Below are 20,274 nucleotides of genomic sequence, written 5' to 3'. Positions count from 1 at the left end.
TTTGCCAGTATGACACCCTAGTAACTTTTCTTGGTTGTCACCTAACGTAAAGTAAAAGTGACCAAAGGAGAAAAATAGCCCAAAGAAACCAGGGATAAATTTATGGATATCGATGGGTTAAATAAATTTAATAGATAATTATATGATCACATAATGAGTTATCAAGGAGTCAATCCAAATTTATATTTTAATATTTTTAAATTTTTAAATTTTTAAATATATTTTAAACTTTATGTTCAATATGATATTATTTTGTCAAAATTTAATAATAGTTTATATAAAATCATAAACCATTATATTAATCATTATTAAGATTATATGCGCCATTTTTTTTCTTTTCATTAAAAAATCACTAATTTATGTAAAATTCTAAAAAATGGTATTTTAGAAGTGGTAGTAGTTTAAAAATAGTGAGATTCGATTATTTTAATATTAAATGGGTAATTTATAAATAGTTTTGTTATAAACGAATTTTATTATTTTAAAACCTATCATCTCTTTAGAAAATCAATTGTCTAGAGTTTTCTACTTTCTTTCTAAGTGTTTTTGCTCCTAAGTCATTTGTTTGACGATTAGGAGGTGCCCAGACGATCAGAACGTCAAGATCTACAAATCTAACCGATCAATTTCTGTTTTAGAACAAGTAAATTTCTACTTATTTTTACCTTTTTGCTTTAGTCCATGATCATGCATGGAATCTGTTTTGCATGTATCATTTAGCATTCTTTTCTTGTTTTTGGTGGATTTAGAGTTTTAAGGACTCTGTTTGTTTCCAATTTGGTGATTCGTAGGTGTTTCTAGAAATTCCTTGTGCGAGAAGTAATCGGGATGTTCTTAAAGCTTTGTATCGTCGATGTAAGGTAAGGAAAGTTAGTTTTACATGATTTTATTTGATAGACGAATTCTAAGTTAGGTTTCTATGGTGAATTATTGATTGAATTGTGAAAATGCATTTGATTGAGAAATTTAGTATGTTGAGTGGATTGTATATAATATGTGTTGATGTGAAAACTGATTTTTATGGTGAGAGGCGATGTAATCTTGATGTTAAGATTGTATCTGATAAATTTAAAGATGTTAAACTGGGTGTAGTAAGAACTGACAAATTATATAAAGCTCTATTTACATTTCAGCAGAAGAAATGAGTGGTTTTTAGGCTAAAAATAGGGTTTTGATATGTGAAAAGTTAGGAGAAGGGTTATTTTTGGTTAAAGTGTGTTTTGAGAGGGGCTAAGTGTTGATTAAGACTTGTATGAGTGTCATGAAAGCAAAATTCTTATATGAAATTGGTTGGTCATCTTTTGGATGTGTTTTGTATTATTTTAATTCATTTTAAGGGGTTTTCATTAGTGGTATTTTGATTTAGGAGGTCTGGACAAAATGTGATGTTTTGGAGTCTGTTATTGAGTCATTTAAGACTTGTTCATACCTTTAGTTTTGCAGAGTTTTGAGTTAGAAAGTATGGCTTTGAGTTAGGATACTTTCGAAGTTGTCATATGGCTTTAATGCACCTAGTTTGGGTCTAATAATCAAAGAGGTGCCTTGTTTTAGTTATAAATTTGTTTTCATATCAATTTTAGTGTGTAAGAAAACCTTTTTATCATTAGAACAAGTCTCAAGTACATCAAAGTCCATGAAAGCAGTGTGTTGTCAACTGATATGGTGCTGAGGGGCAGTTTCTGGCATTGTGAGCCACCATTCCAGGGGTGCTAGCATTGAGCACCAGCTTTCTGACGCTGAGCACCACCATTTCGGTGGCTCTAGCGTTGAGTGGTAGCTTCTGGGCGCTGAGAGGTAGCTTCTGGGCGCTGAGCGCTATCGCACCAGTTTTAGTTTCTTTTTCAAGTTTTGAAAATGCCAAATTCGGGGTTCCAAGTATCAGTTTTGGATGTTCTTTAGGTTATTTTGGGGAGGTTTTGGAACCTTCCGGAGCTGTTGGTGAGGGTTTCAAAGCTACTTTCCTTGCCCAAGTATGAGTTTAAAGGGGTTTTGTGTTGTTTGGTGGTTCTTCTTGGTCTGTTCTTGTGTATTATTAACGTATATGGAATGGTTTCTAGTGTGTTCTAATGATTTTTTTTTGGTTTTTTAATCTCTTTTAAGGTATGATTAAAGATTATATATTTTGGTATTCAATGTGAAAGTAAAGTGACATATGTATAGGGTTTCAAAGGTGTTCAAAGTTGTGAAAGTGAGTTCCAAGTTCTTAGTGTAGTTTCAAGCATCTTTAGTCTGAATGTAGGGAGCTCAGTCTTGAGGGTTATCTTCACACTCTAATTGATACATCCTAGGAGATGTAGAGAAGATGATCCGTGAGATTGGAGGTGCAAAGAGACTTGGACAGCTTGCTGAAACCAATGGAACAGTAGCATTAGCAGCTGCAGACTTGGAATTTCATGAGCAGATTGGTTAGGAGTTTTGGATGTGAAGCAGCGGATGATTGGTGATTATGGTGAATGGGTATGGAGGCTAGCTTGGAGAGGTGATTCAAAACTCAGAAGGCTTCCTAGAGTGGAAGGAAGTTGCAATGGAAATCAAGCTAAGAAGTGACTCTTGGAGAAGGAATTTACTATGCATTTCAGCAGAAATTCTTTACTACAATCCAAAAGTGATTTACAAGCTTTTCCTATGAGATTTTATAGATTAATCTCAAGGCTTTAAGCAAGCAATTTTCACGTTGCAGATCTGAACCCATGTGCTACATGTATGGCTTCTAAAACACGTGAAAATTGAGTTTTATGTGAAAAAAACATTTACTAATGCAGCCCCATAGAAGGATAAGTACACCCCTTTTTGTATAGAAATGTCCTTTTTACCCTTCTCCATGTTTTGGCAGATTTGGCATATCTTCTTGTTCTCCAATTTTCCATCCAAAGATAGCAAATAGTACTTGACCTTGAGGAGAATATTCATCTTGGAGCTTTTTGGCCATTCCTCTTGTGATGGGTCCTATGGTGTTAGACCTTCTTGTATCACTAATGGTCATTCATTCTCACATAGAGAGGATTGACACATGTGGTGAAGTAGCAGGAGGTCTTGTTGGAACAACCGGTATCGTAGAGTCACACAACGGAAATATAAAATCAGAGTTCGATGCGGTTTGTTTAAAAGCGAAGAGCTTGTTTGGTCACTTTAAAAAATGGTTCCTTTAATTTTCTCTTAAACATTTTATCGAACAGTTGATGAGCAGAAAATATAAAGAGTGTAGGGAGTAGAAAAATCACACAAATGATTTTTATCCTGGTTCGAATCAAAAGATTCTACGTCCAGTCGTTAATCACTATGAATAGTGATTAACTTTTTCACTAAAACAATTTAACAATTACAATGAAAGTGAATAGAAAATAACAATAACAAAAGCACCTTCCTTCGGCAAACGAACCGAAAGAGCTTCCTTCAACAAACGAACCGGAAGCAACAGCTTTGCCAACTTGAAGAGAACCGCTCTGACCTTTGACACACAAAGCGCGAGCTTCTTCTATTCACAAGACTTGACAAGAGCAGGAACTAGCACTTGAGAACTTCCTCAGATTTCATTGTATTCTCAAATTCGCAAAGTTGTCTTCTATAGTGTTTGACAAAGAGATATATAGTCTACTGCTTCGAAACTGAAAAGACGCATTACAACTGCCAGTGATAATCGATTATTGTAAGTGATAATCGATTATCTGCAAGACTTGGATCAGTTAGGATATTCAACTCTTCGACCGTTCGGCACCAGTTCATCTCCCTCTACCGCTCGGTTTAATTCGACACATCCTCATGTCGTTCGGTTCAACCCCTCATCACCCTCTGTCGTTCGGCAAGGTTCCTCAAAGCTTTCCAGCGATCGGTTTGAGCCCTCATGGCCTTCTGTCGTTCAGTTTGTGTTTCAACTTGTGTTCGGGCTTCAAATGCGTCCGACTCAAGTCATTATCACCTTTTGTCGTTCATCTAGGTTCCTTACAGCTTTTCACCGTTCGTCTTGATTCTTCACTGCCTTTCATTGCTCGGTCTTGGTCATAACTTTACCACTTGGTCCTATGTTGGTCAATAACGCTGCTTGGGAACGCTCGTGTCCTAACTGCTTGAGAACGCTCGTATCCTTACCGCTCGGTCTTGTTAGTTGCGTTTGGCCATGAATAGTGTTCTGCCTTTAGCTGTGTTTGGCCTTCATCTGATTTTAACCGTTCAGTCTTCATTTGCGTTTCGGTCGTTGACTGATAGTGACCGTTCGATCTTCGTCTACTTATCTGTCGTTTGGTCTGAGTCTTGCTCTTGTTCTTTTTCTTTGCTGATCATTATGCAGATATGCTTTTAAACTTGATGCAGCAACAGTCTTCATATTTTTCACTTTGTAGCATCATCAAAATTATTAACTTCAAAACACCAATGTTCCTCATTGGTAACAAGTCTTAGTCTTGGGTGCTTCCAGTATGATCTAAGGTGTGGAATAGACTAACCTTGTGAGTGTGATAAGGTGAAACCCATTAGCAATGACTTTGCAAAGCAGTAGAAGCCACCACAACTGCACAACCCGTCATAGTTCGACATTCATTCTAAGTCTAAACAATCTAGTCAAAGTATGATCATGTATAAATTGTTTAGTTGGTTGGTGTGATATGTGTATAATATTTAAATGTTTATATATATCATTAATTGTTTGTATTTTAACTTACTCTTACTTTTATGTTGTACTTTTATGTTGTTTGTCTTTGTGTATGACATATCTCGAGTAATCTCAGCGTGAAAGTGTGGGAGATAAAGCATTATAGATAGCTTTTGAAATTCTTCATGTATAGATATTTCTTCTATAAGAAATCTCAAGTTTATAATTATCATATATGTAGCTTTTATATTAGTGCTTTTATACTACTAAATTTGAGATGTTACAATTTATATCATTTTTTAAAATAAAAATGTTTTTTTCATTAAAAAATTTAATTTAGTACAAATTTGCAATTAAAAAATTCGAAAAATCCAACCGAATTGATCTCTAACCTAAATCTGACTAACCCGATAGATTAAATAATTATATGAATTTTAAAATATTAAATTCGGATTATACTAAATTGGTGAAATTGGTTCCCGACCAATGTGACAAAGAACAGTAAATAAGGTAAATACAAGTAGCGATACAATTAAACGAAAAATTATAATCCGATCAATGTACTAGAACCTACAATGAAATAAATCCTCATTGATTCCTACTCCCCAAAATCCCTTTTCTTTTAAGCCTCTACTCGTCCAGACAGCACTTGGAATAAGTACAACCAAGATAAACAGCACTACCCATTCACTAACTCAACAAAAATCCGTGAGCTTTAAACGCAATATCTAGCTTATTGCTTTACATGTTCTCTGATAAACTCTTCCAGCTGAGATATTTCCCCAGTTAAACCAGAAGCATCTGCCGCTGTTACTTTGTTAGAGCACTGGGTAAAAGAAAATGGCTCACCAGGTACCCCCAGGGTGAACTCATTTGCAATGTCAGCATCTGATATCGCACTTCTTGATGCCCGAAATTTGTCTCTGGAAAATAATTATATAAAGAGTCAACAATAGAATTGACAGCGAAATCATGAAAACAATCAGGTTATTATATATTAGAAGCAAATAACAATGCACATTTTCAAAATAAGAAAAAAAAACAGATCAGTTGATTGAGAGCGTAAACATAAGTAGGTGAATGAAATTTCAATATTATAGTAATTAAAAGGAAATAGAAAATACTTCTTCAATATGAACCAATCAATAACAATAACAGCATTGACATATGAATGTGTATACGTTCCATCCCACAGAGAGAGCGCATAAATACTATCGACTGGACAATAAAACGAAATCATAAAGTAGTTGCTGATTGATAAAGTGAACAGAGATAAAAAGATTTGGAACTTGAAGGCATACATTTCCTTCTCCATCTGTCTTCGGATAAACTCTTTTGTATGAGCAGTGACTTTGTCTGTTTTGTTGCAGAGAATAAGCACTGGAATCTTCTTCCTCACAACACTTCCTTTAGTCAATAGATCATACAGATACCTATAAATAAAAATACAATGTTAGTACCCTTGTATCTGCCTTGCTGACATCTTCCACAGGAGTGGTAGAAAATGATAAATTATTTTATATCATAATGCTAAAATATCTTTAGTACATTGATATGTCCCATCGTGGCTTACTAGTGGTTCTTGCTAATATTGACAAAATGTGCTAGATAATATAAAGATGATAATCTCGCAACTAGATGGAGGAAGGAATTACTCTGAAGCAGCTCGACAGTTCGGTAAAAAATCCAAAGCGTCAACCACAAAAACTATCCCAGCTGCTTGAGGCAAGTACTCATCCAGTTTGGGTCGGAGTCGAGAATGCCCAGGAACATCAACAATATGAACAGGTTTTATCTTGCCCTTCTGTCATAATAAAAAAGAAAATATGACACTATTTGTTCTATTCTATTGTCCGATTCCACAATCAACAAACAAACATTAGATATAACAAATAAATTTAAGCTACAACTACATCTCGAACATCGATGAGAAGCAAAATTTATTGCATCTTCAAAAAATGGCTTAACTTTGTAATTTAAGCAAGTATTCAAAGTGTAGTAAGCTAAAATGTTACCCTTGTTTTCTCATTGTGAAGAATAAAAGTATCTTCATTAGGCTCCATTGATGTAACGGTACCCTTATGAGTAGAGCCATCCCTAAGCTGCAGTAGGCATGAAATGTGAATCAAGACATGATGTTAATATGGAAATGTCAATAAAAGAAAAAGTAATGCCTAATAACACTTTCCAAGGAGTCTGATTATATCCCAATATGTAATCTACTGCTAATGTTACAAAAACAATTCGATTTTGAACAGTTCTTGCATGAATACAACATTAGTCGGCACAAAAGAAAAACTCAAGGCACATTGAAATAACAATAGAAAAACACAAAATGTGGTTCAAAACTGTGCTGAACTTTTAAATGTTATCATGAACTTTTTTATTTTGACCCTAGACAATGTCCTCATATAAGCTCCATCGGTCATAATTAATTACAACTTTTTCCTTTAATGCATTTTCATTCTCATTGTTATAATTCACAACAAACAATCCAGGCACCAGGCTATACATTTCAAAAACTTGTGAACAATGACATAACCTGACTCTGAGTCCCTCCTAACCAAGGGTAAAACCTAAGGAAACAAAATTATTTCAGTTTTCATTTTAAAAGAAAGAAACCAACCCACACAGGATTAATCCCTTAAGGTACTGAGATACATTTAAGGATCTGACCTCTTCCAATTGTCCCAACAAATATTTTTCATGCACACAAACTTGAAAGATCCTAACCACATACTTAAATGACAACGCTATCTATCAACCATCTCACACCGTGTTGGTATCGTTACTAAAATTTCAAACTGTGATGAAGGCACTGGGCTATGCATTTGAAAACCATGTCAACAATGACCTAATCTGGCCCTAAGTTCCTCTTCACCACGAGCAAAAGCCAATTTTATTTTCTAATTTTCAGAATAATGAAACCAAACCTAGCCACAAACTAAACTAGACTGATTCGAGGATTAAAATCAGAAGCAATGAACTCAATAATTGTGATTTGGAGCAAATACCTGATAGAAAATAACAGTTTTTCCACTCCCACTGAGCCCCGTCAACACAATGGTGTTTGACTTTGACCGCTTGAACAAACGTACTACAAACACAAATCAATAATGAACACCAATAAACGATTAGAAGAGTAAGAATTAAAAAACAACGCGAATTTACCAGAGAGAAGAAGCAGCGTTGTGAAAATCGCGATGGCAGCAGCAACGTAGAGCTGATTCGGGGGAACCTCGCGAAGACGATCCATGGCCAGATGCGACAAGTGAGAAAGTTGTTCCTTCCACTGCTCCAACTCTTCCATTGGGAACTCGAGTTTTTGGCCTTTCCTTTCAGTGTTGCCCTAGATATTCTCAATACAGAGAATTAAGCCCGATAAAACTCTTGATTCTCAAAAATGAAGATGCAGAGACAAGTTTTACCGCCGTAAACGGCGGTTTTCGACAGCGCTAAACCGATTTGCAGATCTGGCGTGTCGAGTGTCGAACAGGAATTCTTATCAGTATGATTCCAAACGACAGCGCATAAGTTTACAGTATTTTTTTCTAAGGTTATAGATTTAATTATCAATATCTATAGGATTTTTGTGTTGTATAAAACATTTCCTATTTTATTTTATTATTGTAATACATTAAATTATAACTAGTGAAAATATTTTGCATGCCTATATTTATATAAAGACTGAACTTTTAAGAAACATAATTATTATTTACTGATCCTTTTAAAAATAACTATTAATTTGAAATAATAGTATTAAATTATTATAATTTTGTTTTCTCTTCTTTATTTCTTGGTCATATTTGTAGTTTTTCCTTTAACATTAAATTATTTTTTATTATTTATATCTTTTTCCTCTTATAATATATATTTACATATAAAATATAAAGACAATTTTTTTTCACAACTTTTAGTTCTCTTTAATTCTTTATAATATAATTCTTAACTGAATTTTTTAGAAATATAATTATTAACCGAATTTTTGAATTTTTTTAAAGTAATCACTATTTTAAAATGTTTTGTATACACTTTTTTCTTTTTTTCTTTTTTATGATATTTATAGTTTGTATTGTTAGCATTAAATTATTTCTTAATACTGTTATTATTTTTCTTTAATATATTAACTGTGAGACCCTTGATAATTAGCAAAGATAATTTCTGACACCTCACCACTTATGCACGCCACATCATTTCTCAGCCATTAAAACCCACTCCCAACTCTGATACATATCTCTGCTGTACACTGAAAAACGCACCACGTCACACGCGCAGGGTTTTAAAAGCGCACCAAACTCTGCATGCACGCATGCCACTTGTCACGTTGGAAGTTTCTGAAATCAGAGTGGGGGTGCAGGTGTCCGAAAATGAGACGCTCGTTCGTCTGGAAATGGAAGGAACAAAAGAGATTTTTTTCGAAAACCCTTCCACTCACCTGCACCATTCATCTTCTTCCTCAGAGCCTTTCATATTCTCCAACTTCTCTCTAGAAACCCTAAACTTCTCTCTACTGTAATCCTCACATTTCTCCTCCGATCACATTTTCAGCACCGTAGGAACGTCCGCTGAACTGAGAGCTATCCACTGGACCGAACAGCTTCAAGAACTGAAACTAGTAAGTCCCCTTTCCGTAGTTCGTCCTTAGGTTTCTGGAAAACTAGGATTTTGTAGTTGCATGCAATCATGTATTCTAAGTGTTTTGTATTCCTTGGTTAGAGTTTGTTTTGGAAGAGTCAAGAACATAAGAAAAACGTAGTTGGACGAAGCCACTTTTGCATCTAGGACAAGTTTGGTTGCCAATCCGGGTAAGGGAAGCTTATATGTTTAATTTATACCTGCCTGTTGTATGATCTGAGTTGCATGTATGAAAAGTATGATGTTTGAGCTGTTAGGAACGTTCACTGATATCGGATATGAATTCTGGTTTGTTCTGCATGTTAGTTTGATACGTATGAATGATGGATGAATATTATAATGTATGAGTTATTAATGTGATGATTGTTGAATGTGAATTAATTTAGAAGTAAAAGTTATAAAGTTCATAAATTTGAGAATCATATGAAGTAGAAAGTATAAGTTAAAATGTTGAAATCTGGAAATTTGTTAAGGTTGAGAAATCTGAAACTTAAATTATTCCCTTTGATAAATGACGCTCGTCACCGTACGGTCTTAGACCGTTCGGTTTTCCTTAAAAATAACTTAGAATGGAATTCTTTCATTTGGAAAGAACTCTGCTCGAGAACGAGCGTCCCCATTTGAAGGTCTGAGCGTTCGGTTCAGCTCAGCGGTACGTAATAATTTAAACTTTAAAAATACGTAACGTTCGGTCTTATACCGAACGTTCGTTCTAAATGGCGCTCGGTCTCATACCGAAGCGTTCGTCCTAAATAGCTCTCGGTCCCATACCGAAGCGTTCGTCCTAAAAGAGCGCTCGGTCTTGTATCGAACGTTCGTCACGATTTACTTTAGGTCATCTACCTAGTGTTCGCCTTGATGAAGCGTGCGGTCTTAGATTGAACGCTCGTCCTTATCTTTGAATCAGTAACGAACGTAAATAGCGTTCGTCCAAATGGTTAGTAAATGTATATTGATGCGTTCGGTCGTTTAATGGCAGTCGATCCCTTTTAAATAAAAGGTTCCCAATGTAGCTAAGTATGCATATCGAGGTCTCTTAGCCAAGTTGAGTCACCCTGACCTCTTGGTACTTAAAAATATTCTGAAAATGATTTCATCAGTTTGGAGTCTTCCTGATTTTTAAATGGATTTTTCTAAATCTAGCTCTTAACGTTCGTCCTATTCCTTCAGAAAGTTGAACGTTCGTCTTTTTAAGAGAGTGGAACATAGAATGAAAATGTTATAAATATGAAATGGTAATACGTTTGAACACTATATTAAATGGTTATACGATTATGGAATTTGAACGAGCGTTCCAAGGAGGAACGTCTCAGATGTGTTAAATATTAAATTTGGTAAAGTATGAACATGGATAAGTTAAGACTCGCTGTCCATCCTGATATTCCGTGATACTCATCTTCACGTAGAAGGGGGTAGTCATGTGTGGGAATGGCAGGAGGTCCTTAGTCCATCACTTAGCATGGACGACAGACTAACCTCGAGTGGCAGCTGATTAGGTATATCCCGGCTACTACACCACTCGTGTGCAAGGACGCTTGTAACTACATGGTTCATACAGTCCGGACGGTCTGTTATATATATATATATATATATATATATGCATATTTATATGTTATTCTATGATAAGTTACCTGTTGTATGTGTGTATTGAAACGTTAAATGTATGTGTTAATTGTATGAAATAAATAATATAAGCTTACCCTTGCATTTCCGTTGTGTTGTCTCATGTCTATGTACGTTCGTCTTGTCTTGCAATGATCATCCATGTGGATGTGAGCAGATGGTGGTGCATCTCTTGAAGAATTACTGGAAGAAGAAAATTTGGAAGATGCAAATCTGGTCGAAGTGGAAGTAAAGGCCGAGCCTTAGAGCGCTCGTTAGTTTAGTAATGTGAATGTTAGATTAGTTTGGACGTTCGGTTAAAGACTTTGTAAAGCCGTTCGTCCTAATTATCCCTGATTCTGTTTTGGCGCGTATGTTATTTTATATCTAAGAACGTTCGTTCTAGGTTTCCTTTGTATGCGTTTATGCGCGTTTCTTTTGTACTGAAGCCGTTCGGCTCTGGAGCTTATTTTCAGTATATAAAGACTGCTTGGTTTTACTGTTAATTGTAATTAATTCTGTAATATAGTAATTACTGTATTTTGGGATGTTACATTAGTGGTATCAGAGCAGTTTTGTTCTTTTAAGGACACTGTAGGTTATGAGTGCACTATGTTTTTGCTGAGTGCTTATTGCGTGTTTAACGAGTTATTGTTTTTTTAACTCTTGAACATTATTAACGATCGTTTTTCTCTGATCCAGAGAACTAATGGCGCCTAGACTTCCTCCCCCTCCTCAACCGAACGAGTCTGATACGTCCAGCAACACTAGGTTGTTGGAAACCGTGGTTGAAAGGCTGCATCAACAGAACACAACATTACTGGAGCAGAACGCCACATTGATGCAGCAAAACCAGGCCGCTATGCAGAGTTTGGAGGCCTCTCGTGCCAACTCTGAAACAACACAAAGGCAATTAATGGAGATCCTAGCTGCTACCAGACACACCCCGGGAGCGTCCTCTTCAAACGCTGCCCAACCTACTGCTGAGTGGAGTTTGGAGAGCTTCCTTCAGCATTGCAGATGCGTGTAAAATAGCTTTTATCTGCAAAATTAAAGTAAATTAATGTTTTTCTTATCATTTTTATTGTTTTTGAACATTGAGCATGTAATGTCATTTAATATTTATTAAGAACAACAAAGTGTTTTTTTATTTCCTATCGTTAGGTACATTTTACAATTAAGCTCTTTTAATTTGAATATACCAAACACATAGATACTTCATCACAAGATGACATGTCTGTATCGCTCATGGTATTGTCTTGATTCAAGTAAAAGTTTCTTTTTGCTTTTGTCTCTTTGTAGACAGATAATGTTTAGTGTACCGTAGGATACCTAAATTCACCAACGGTCGATGGGTACCACGGACGACAGATTGTTGACCCATCTTACGATCGCAATGTCACGATCGCAGGAGTAGCGAACACTTCTTAACGTCAATTCGTTTGTTGAGGTCGACACCCATTTTGTTGAGGTCGACATACTAGTAGTCGACAAGCCAGCAACGATGTCCCGACATGTATCGCTCGCACGACGTTTCATATGTTTATGTCGACACAAACAGTGATCGACATATAGTGAACGATATCATAGTAAACGGTTCAGCAGTTAAGAATAAGCAGTTACAAATATTAGCTCACGCCACGAATCACGCCACGAATCACGCAAGTATTTGACTCAGTATCAAACACGACCTAGCAGTTACAACTTTCAAGTAGTCCACTTCGATAAACTGTTCGGATTTCCAGGTAAACGGTTTATTTTCCTGTTTTAAATATACAAAGCACACCAGAAAAAAGGTACGTTTTTTCCCCTTAGAGAAATTAAGAGAGAGAAATTACTCTTCTGCTTGATCACTTTGAACCAAAAGATTCAGGTGACCCCTTTTCTGACTTGAGCGTCGGAGTGCCTTTGCAGGTACCCAGCCCACCTTTTCCCAAGGAACAGAACGTAAAGAGAGGAAGGAAGCATCGTGACAGACAACATAAGAAGAAGCAATTCAGTTTTATTAGGTTTGTATCTCGGCCTCCACATCCCTACTGAAACATTTTGGCGCCCACCGTGGGGCAAGATTTAACATCCCAACTGTTAGCAAAAATCAAAGATGAAGTTTTGATGATGAACAGATTTGCACAAGTCAAGATCCATAAAGACAAATTGAAGATCTCTATATTTTATAAAGCTTTTATAATAATCAAAGTTGATGTAATAGTGCTCAAATATGTATTAGGGTTGATTCTTGTAATTTATATTTGATTTATTTAGTTAATCGATTATTCCTGAGAATAATCAATTAACACTAGCCGTTGGGGGTTTCAGATTTGAAAAACTAGCCGTTGGGGGTTTTAGATTTGAAAAACTAGCCGTTGTACTCATTATTAATCGATTAATATTTATGTTAATCGATTAAATGCGTTAGATGGTCCGTTTTCGAAGAATGGAAGGGTATTAGGCTGAGTCTATAAAATGGCTCACTCTTTATCTCAAAAATAACTCTTCCCTTGTGCTCTAGTACTCATAAATCATTGAGACTTGTGTGCTCTTATTCGGCTTGTGAAACTCTTGTCTGTGGAGCTGGTGAAGTGCTGCTACGGTGACAAAGGAAATAGCCGGTTCATCCTTGGTGTGTCTAAGGAGGTGTTCGGAAGAGAATCATCCTTCGTGAAGTATTCGGAGGAGGTGTTCATCCTTTGTGAAGACTCAAAGGAGGTGTAGGTTCATCTCTTGTGGTATCAAGAGAGGTGGTTTCTAAACTTTTACAAATTGTGTTTCTTTGTGATTGTAATTTGTAATTGTTTTGTGTTAGTGAAAAAGGTTTATCTTGTTTGAGATAAGCGACTGGACGTAGGATTGGTAAGATCCGAACCAGGATAAAATCATCTGTGCAAATTTCTCTCAACCTTACTCTCTTTATTTGTCTTTATTATTTGCTTGGTAAGTTTAATTGAGTAGAAATTAAAAGGCACACGTTCGTATTAAAAACCCTCTTGGTTTGTTATTCCACGCTAACAATTCCGCTGCAGCGATTCTAACACCAACTACGACCACCGGAGCTATGGAAGACTTCAACACTCGTGATTTAATCCAGCAACTACAGACCCAGATCGAGGCACAAGCACAAACTATACGGGAGCAGCAGGAACTCCAACGCAAGCAGGCGGAGGAACTGGCGACACTGAGGGTGCAATGCCCACCGCCAGAAGTATCTGCCTCTAATCGGCAGGATAATAATGAATCGAGTCACCATGGAGGACCATCTCACCCTTTTGGTGGGGGGAGGAAAGGGCCTACTTCCATGCGCCTCACCAATCTGCTTCCGTTCACAGAGGCCATCATGCAAGCGCACATGCCGGACAAACCTCCCCCAACGTTGGAACGTTATGATGGCTTCGCCGATCCCGACAATCACCTGCGCAACTTTGTAGACGCCATGGCATTCTACACAGATAACGACCCTGTCATCTGCAGAGCTTTCTCCTTATCCCTCAAGGATGAGGCCTTGGAGTGGTTCCACACTCTTCCACGGAATTCTGTAGACTGTTTTGCGACAATTGAAACTCTATTCAGAAAACAGTACGCAACCAACAGAAAACCGGAGATGACGGCCGCTGAGTTGGTAAATACCAAGCAGGAAAAGGATGAAACACTGAAAGCGTTCATGCAACGATACAACGAGACGGCCCGACGTGTGAAAGATATCAATCACACCTTCATTATCAGCAATCTACCTTCATGCTTAAGGCCAGGATATTTTGCAGAACAACTATATGCTGACCCTCCAGCATCTATGGAAGAATTGCAATCCACAATTGCAAAATTCATCCGCATCGAGGATATCCGAAATTGTCGGAAGAAGCAGCAACAAGATACCTCTAATCACGACGTCAAGAAAACCGCAAAGCGATCGACCAACGACTATAAATCAGATCGACCGCCCCAAAAAGAGTCAGGGTGGACGCCTAAGTACGATCGTTACGCAACCCTCAACGCACCCAGGGCGAGGGTGCTTGAAGAGGCATTGCACGCCGAACTCTTGACAGTGCGGCGAAAGGCCACCCCAAAAAACGCAGACAACAGCAAAACATGCCGCTTCCATATGAACCATGGGCACGACACCGAGGAATGCAACATGGTAAAAGACGAACTGGAGCGACTTATCCGTGCGGGTTACCTTCAGAACTACATCAAGGATAGAGTTTCCACTAGAGCCGTTACGAGCCACGCGGGTCCATCAAGGGTCAACATTTGGCAAACTTTGCAGCTGAGTTAATACCTGCACCAGAGGACTCAACTACAAAGTGGTTACTCAGTGTAGATGGTTCCTCCGACAAAAGGGGGGAGGAGCCGGTGTCGTCCTAGAAGGATCGGACGGTTTAGTCATAGAGCAAGCCATCATATTCAAATTTCCAGCTAGCAACAACTAGGCCGAGTACGAAGCCTTGATTGCTGGCCTATCCCTGGCCAGAGAGTTCTCGGTCGATCGTTTAGAGTGTCGGATGGACTCAAAATTGGTAGTCAGCCACGTGAACGGAACCTATCAAGTCAAGGATAATCAACTATTGCGCTATTTCCACAAGGTTCAGACCTTACTCCAACATTTCGTCGAGTTTAGTGTCATCCATGTACCTAGGGAGCAAAACGCAAGAGCATATCTCTTGTCTAAGTTAACTCATTCTAAGGAGCGAGCACAATTATCCTCAATCATTAGGATGACGCTCGACCGTCCTGTGGTGGAAGCTTTCGTCACCAATGTGTCGACACCCGTAACAGACTGGCGGCAGAAGGTCAAAGATCTCATGGAGAAGCAGGATAAAGGCGATAGCATTACTATGGCTGATTCCAAACGCATTGCACGTTTTGTGTGTATAGGTGACGACCTATACCGTCGCGGCCATAACATTCCTCTGTTGAAATGCATATCAGAGGAAGAGGCAGACTATGTACTGCGCGAGCTACACACCGGGATATGCGGCTTTCACTCTGGCAAGCGGACCCTGAGAGCACGTGTTCTCCGCGCAGGATATTACTGGCCTACACTAGACCACGATTGTGAAACATTTGTCAAGAAGTGTATCTCCTGTCAGGCCCATGGTCACGACATCCATGCACCTCCCGAAGATTTGCACAATATTGTCTCTCCTTGGCCGTTCGCTCAGTGGGGTCTTGACATAGTTGGACCACTGCCGATCGCCAAGGCGCAAAACAAGTTCCTACTCGTGGCGGTCGACTACTTCACAAAATGGATAGAGGTCGAGCCGTTGTCCATTATCAGTGCCCAACGAGTGCAGAAATTTATTTGGCACCTCATCTGTCAGTTCGGTCTCCCTCAGAAGATCATCACCGACAATGGTCGCCAATTCATCGAACGCAAGTTAGAAGATTTCCTTAGCAATTTGGGCATCAAGCATGTCACCTCGTCAGTCGAGCACCCTCAAACAAACGGCCAAGCCGAGGCCGCAAACAAAGCCATTCTGACAGAGTTGAAGAAGCGACTTGGTGAAGCCAAAGGTTTATGGGTGGAAGAGCTACCAGAGGTTCTGTGGGCATACAGATGCACTCCCCATGGATCTACAGGGGACACGCCATTCAACTTAACCTACGGCACTGATGCCATGCTCCCAGTCGAGGTGGGCGAGCCCTCATTGAGGCGTCATCTCACTGATATGCCGCTTAATGAAGAACAATTGCGGACGAATCTCGACGTCCTTCCTGAACGTCGAGAGATCGCCACCATCCGTGCCGAGGCGCAGAAGCGAATGCTATCTCGAAGGTACAACACCAAGGTCAAGCCCAGAGCCTTCAGAAGCGGCAATCTGGTGTGGCGAAAGCGGGGAGAGGCTAGGAAGAATCGAGCACACGGCAAGCTTGCAGCTAACTGGGAAGGACCCTTTAGAGTTGTAGAGGACATGTCGAACGGTGCATATCGACTCCAGCTCCTTGATGGCCAACCAGTTCCCAACACCTGGAATGCCACTCATCTTAAATACTACTTCAGTTAGCATTCATTTCTTGTTGGTTATTTTTACAACATTTCCTAATTCCGTTTCCAAATAAAGAGTACGTTTCATTATGATTAATACTTAGTGTCATTTATTACTTCTACCATGTCGAGTCCCAGGGTCACCATCTCGGGCACTTTTGCACACAAACGAATTGGGATACACTCCCACTGGTAGATGTTCACCCTTGAACACCCAGTTCGCTTGGGATACACTCCCACTGGTAGATGTTCACCCTTGAACACCCAGTCCGCCTGGGATACACTCCCTCTGGTAGATGTTCTCCCTGGAACACCCTACTCGAACCTCACTCTCAACGGTCATACACCGCGTCATCCACACACTCGACAATGACACTCAGCAGTCGTTACAGCAAACAAATTGCAAAATCGGCAAAGTTAAACGCCCTACATACAAAGAAGTTCAACTAGTTCTACGTCCACGTCAAACATTCAAAACTCAATACAGTTCGACATTCACAGTCATTAAATTTTCAACAAGTCCAAGTATACCATTTAACAATCCAAGTTTAGCATTTCACAGTTTATAAACTCCTAATCTATTACAATGTCGGGTGGGTTGCCAGCAACATCTTTAACCGCCTCAGCAGCTGGTTCATCCACAGCAACTGCTTCCACGGGTTCCTCGGTCACAACCGCCTCTTCATCTTCTTCTTCGTCCATAAAGGCATCTTCGGGAATTTCATTAAGGGGTTTCAATTCCCCCTCATACACATCTTTCCGGACATCCAACTCCACTCCATCAGTCGACACCTTCAGCAAGTGTGCAACTTGTCTCACACCTTTCCGAAACCCCCTGGTATGTTCGATCATCACCGCCTCCTTTAATTCTTCTATAAGCTCTCGGTCCTCTTTCCCTTCTGCCCTTAGCGCATCCCGCTCCTTGCTCGCCGCCACCCCTATTTTCTTGGCTCTTTCTAGCTCGATCAACAGTTCATCACGCTCCTTCCTTAATGACAAGCCAGCATCCCGGGCATCGTTCAACAACACTTGAGCCTCTCTCAGCAGTTGCTCTGACCGTTTCTGCCTTGCATCACAACCAGCATGAGCCTCAATAAGCTCCTTCAGCTGAATCTGCGCCTTGTCCAACTCGCCCCGCAGCGCACCTCTGTCGGAGGCATATGCAAGATGCCACGCTAGCATCTGTGACCGAGTCGTCATTTCCAACAAATCATCGGCCATTTGCTGCTCAGTCATGCCCTCGACCACCTTCTTCTCCGAGTTATCCAAAATGGGTTCAACCCTATGGCTCATGGTAAAGGAGGGATCCCATACACCGAGAGGAAGGGGACGTTCTGTCTCATCTACAATCTCTTTCCTCTTCTTTGACGCGGCAACATTAGCGTCGACCACTTTCCCTTTCCTTTTTCGTATCAAGGGTTGTTCTTCAGCGGTCGTGATCTCGTCAGTCGAGGCCACCACCACCACTGGCCCGGTTGGTTGCACTTGACTACGTTGTAGCCCCTGCATACGTCTAGAGGATGACCCAGGAAGATCACCTTCGGTCTTCTCGTTGTCGATAGCCTGGAACCAATTACGGCCATTATCTCTGCACAACAAAAGTCAACCTAGAAAGTCAACAACTACAACACAACAAATACAAATAACAAGAAGAGGATCATACCAAACACCCTCGACTCAGCATCGTCATGTTCAAGGCAGTTTATGAGCCGACGGGAAGAAAAGGGGCGTGGCAAGGCCCTCAACACGTTCAACACCTCTAATTCCTCGATCGTCATTACATCCTCGGCCCACGAGGTAAACCTCAGCGGATCCTGCGTCCAGTACAATGGAAACTTGGGGTTTCCCTCTCCATCAAAAAAGTGCCTCCGTCCAGTGTCAAGGATCGACACTTTGAAGAATTTATTTTTAAAACCCCTATACGATTGCAGGAACAGCTCCAACAGAGCATTACCCGGCTCAGAAATTAACGACACCCAACCCTTTTTGGCAGCAGGTCGACACCTAAAGAAATGTAAAAACAAAGCCACTGTCGGCCTAATAGCCAAGGCTCGACACAAAATAGCAAATGCCTGCAGATATCCCCAACTATTGGGATGCAATTGACTAGGCGCGACATTTAAGGTCCTCAGCACATCCATTTGGAAGGTTGTGAAGGGCACTCTCACATACAAATCGTAAAACGGCGACGCATAACAGTAAAAAAACTCATGGGAGCTATTCTCCCTCCCGTGAAACACCCTTTCATCCTCCCTACAGGCCACCACCTTCACACACGATTTGTACCCTAGGGTTCTCAGAATACAGCTATTTTCTACCCAATCTTCTAACACGGCCCTACTCCTAAATAAACTACTATATTCATCAACTTCACGCGCCACCCAAGCATAATCGCCGTCACGAGTCGGCGATGTTCCACGCGCCTCTGGACCTTCACTCTCCACATCTCCATAAAAAAATGCGTTTTCACCGAAAGGTAAAGTGGTGACATCGGGACATTCAGACGATGACGACGGGCCCGGTAGTTCTGTACCGGTGCTCCGCCCCTTTTCTTCCATTTTCGGTTAACAACAAACCACACGAGGACGAAGACAAAGTTGGATATTTACCTGGAGTATTGCGTCTGAAGGTCAGCAGGTTGAACGATTTCGCAGCACGCGGGATAGCTCTCACCGGCAGACAGATAACGTTCTCAAGTTCTGGAAAGCACAGCGCGTCTTTTCATCTTCGTTTCGTATTAAAGAAGCCAAAACCACAGATACATCCAGCGCCGTTAGATCCAGTCCCATCCAGCGGTTATAATTTCTCGTCTCTTCGCTTCCTCATAAAGGCGGGAAAACCCTAAAAATTCCAATCCCGAAACGGTGCGTATCATTTCCCCAGTACACCACCACTCGACGTCCTTCAGTAAACTCACACGCAAAATCCGTAATCGTTTACTAGGACTCGGGGGGCATGTACCGTAGGATACCTAAATTCACCAACGGTCGACGGGTACCACGGACGACAGATTGTTGACCCATCTTACGATCGCAATGTCACGATCGCAGGAGTAGCGAACACTTCTTAACGTCAATTCGTTTGTTGAGGTCGACACCCATTTTGTTGAGGTCGACATACTAGTAGTCGACAAGCCAGCAACGATGTCCCGACATGTATCGCTCGCACGACGTTTCATATGTTTATGTCGACACAAACAGTGGTCGACATATAGTGAACGATATCATAGTAAACGGTTCAGCAGTTAAGAATAAGCAGTTACAAATATTAGCTCACGCCACGAATCACGCCACGAATCACGCAAGTATTTGACTCAGTATCAAACACGACCTAGCAGTTACAACTTTCAAGTAGTCCACTTCGGTAAACTGTCCGGATTTCCAGGTAAACGGTTTATTTTCCTGTTTTAAATATACAAAGCACACCAGAAAAAAGGTACGTTTTTTCCCCTTAGAGAAATTAAGAGAGAGAAATT

At 39.9% G+C, this 20,274-nt stretch overlaps 2 protein-coding genes across 2 annotated transcripts; one reads left to right on the top strand and one right to left on the bottom strand.

The window, feature by feature from the left end:
- Nucleotides 1–5,074: 5,074 nt before the first annotated feature.
- On the bottom strand, nucleotides 5,075–8,129 carry LOC124842052 (uncharacterized). The gene is made up of 6 exons (XM_047318464.2): nucleotides 7,757–8,129; nucleotides 7,600–7,682; nucleotides 6,601–6,687; nucleotides 6,241–6,389; nucleotides 5,887–6,018; nucleotides 5,075–5,508 (listed from the first exon to the last, which is right to left on the bottom strand). The coding sequence occupies exons 1-6, from the start codon at nucleotides 7,893–7,895 to the stop codon at nucleotides 5,319–5,321; spliced, it is 780 nt and encodes a 259-aa protein (XP_047174420.2). The 5' UTR covers nucleotides 7,896–8,129; the 3' UTR covers nucleotides 5,075–5,318.
- Nucleotides 8,130–13,874: 5,745 nt separating this feature from the next.
- On the top strand, nucleotides 13,875–15,089 carry LOC148193577 (uncharacterized). Its single transcript, XM_088099464.1, has one exon. It carries the CDS (start codon nucleotides 13,875–13,877, stop codon nucleotides 15,087–15,089), a length of 1,215 nt encoding a protein of 404 aa, XP_087955590.1.
- Nucleotides 15,090–20,274: the final 5,185 nt, after the last annotated feature.

Source organism: Vigna umbellata, chromosome 9 (genome assembly GCF_029865625.1).
Source record: "Vigna umbellata cultivar VRB3 chromosome 9, Vumbellata_1.0, whole genome shotgun sequence".
NCBI lineage: Eukaryota > Viridiplantae > Streptophyta > Magnoliopsida > Fabales > Fabaceae > Vigna > Vigna umbellata.
The sequence above is the reverse complement of the archived record's forward strand: the minus strand, read 5'-3'. Positions and strand labels throughout refer to the sequence as shown.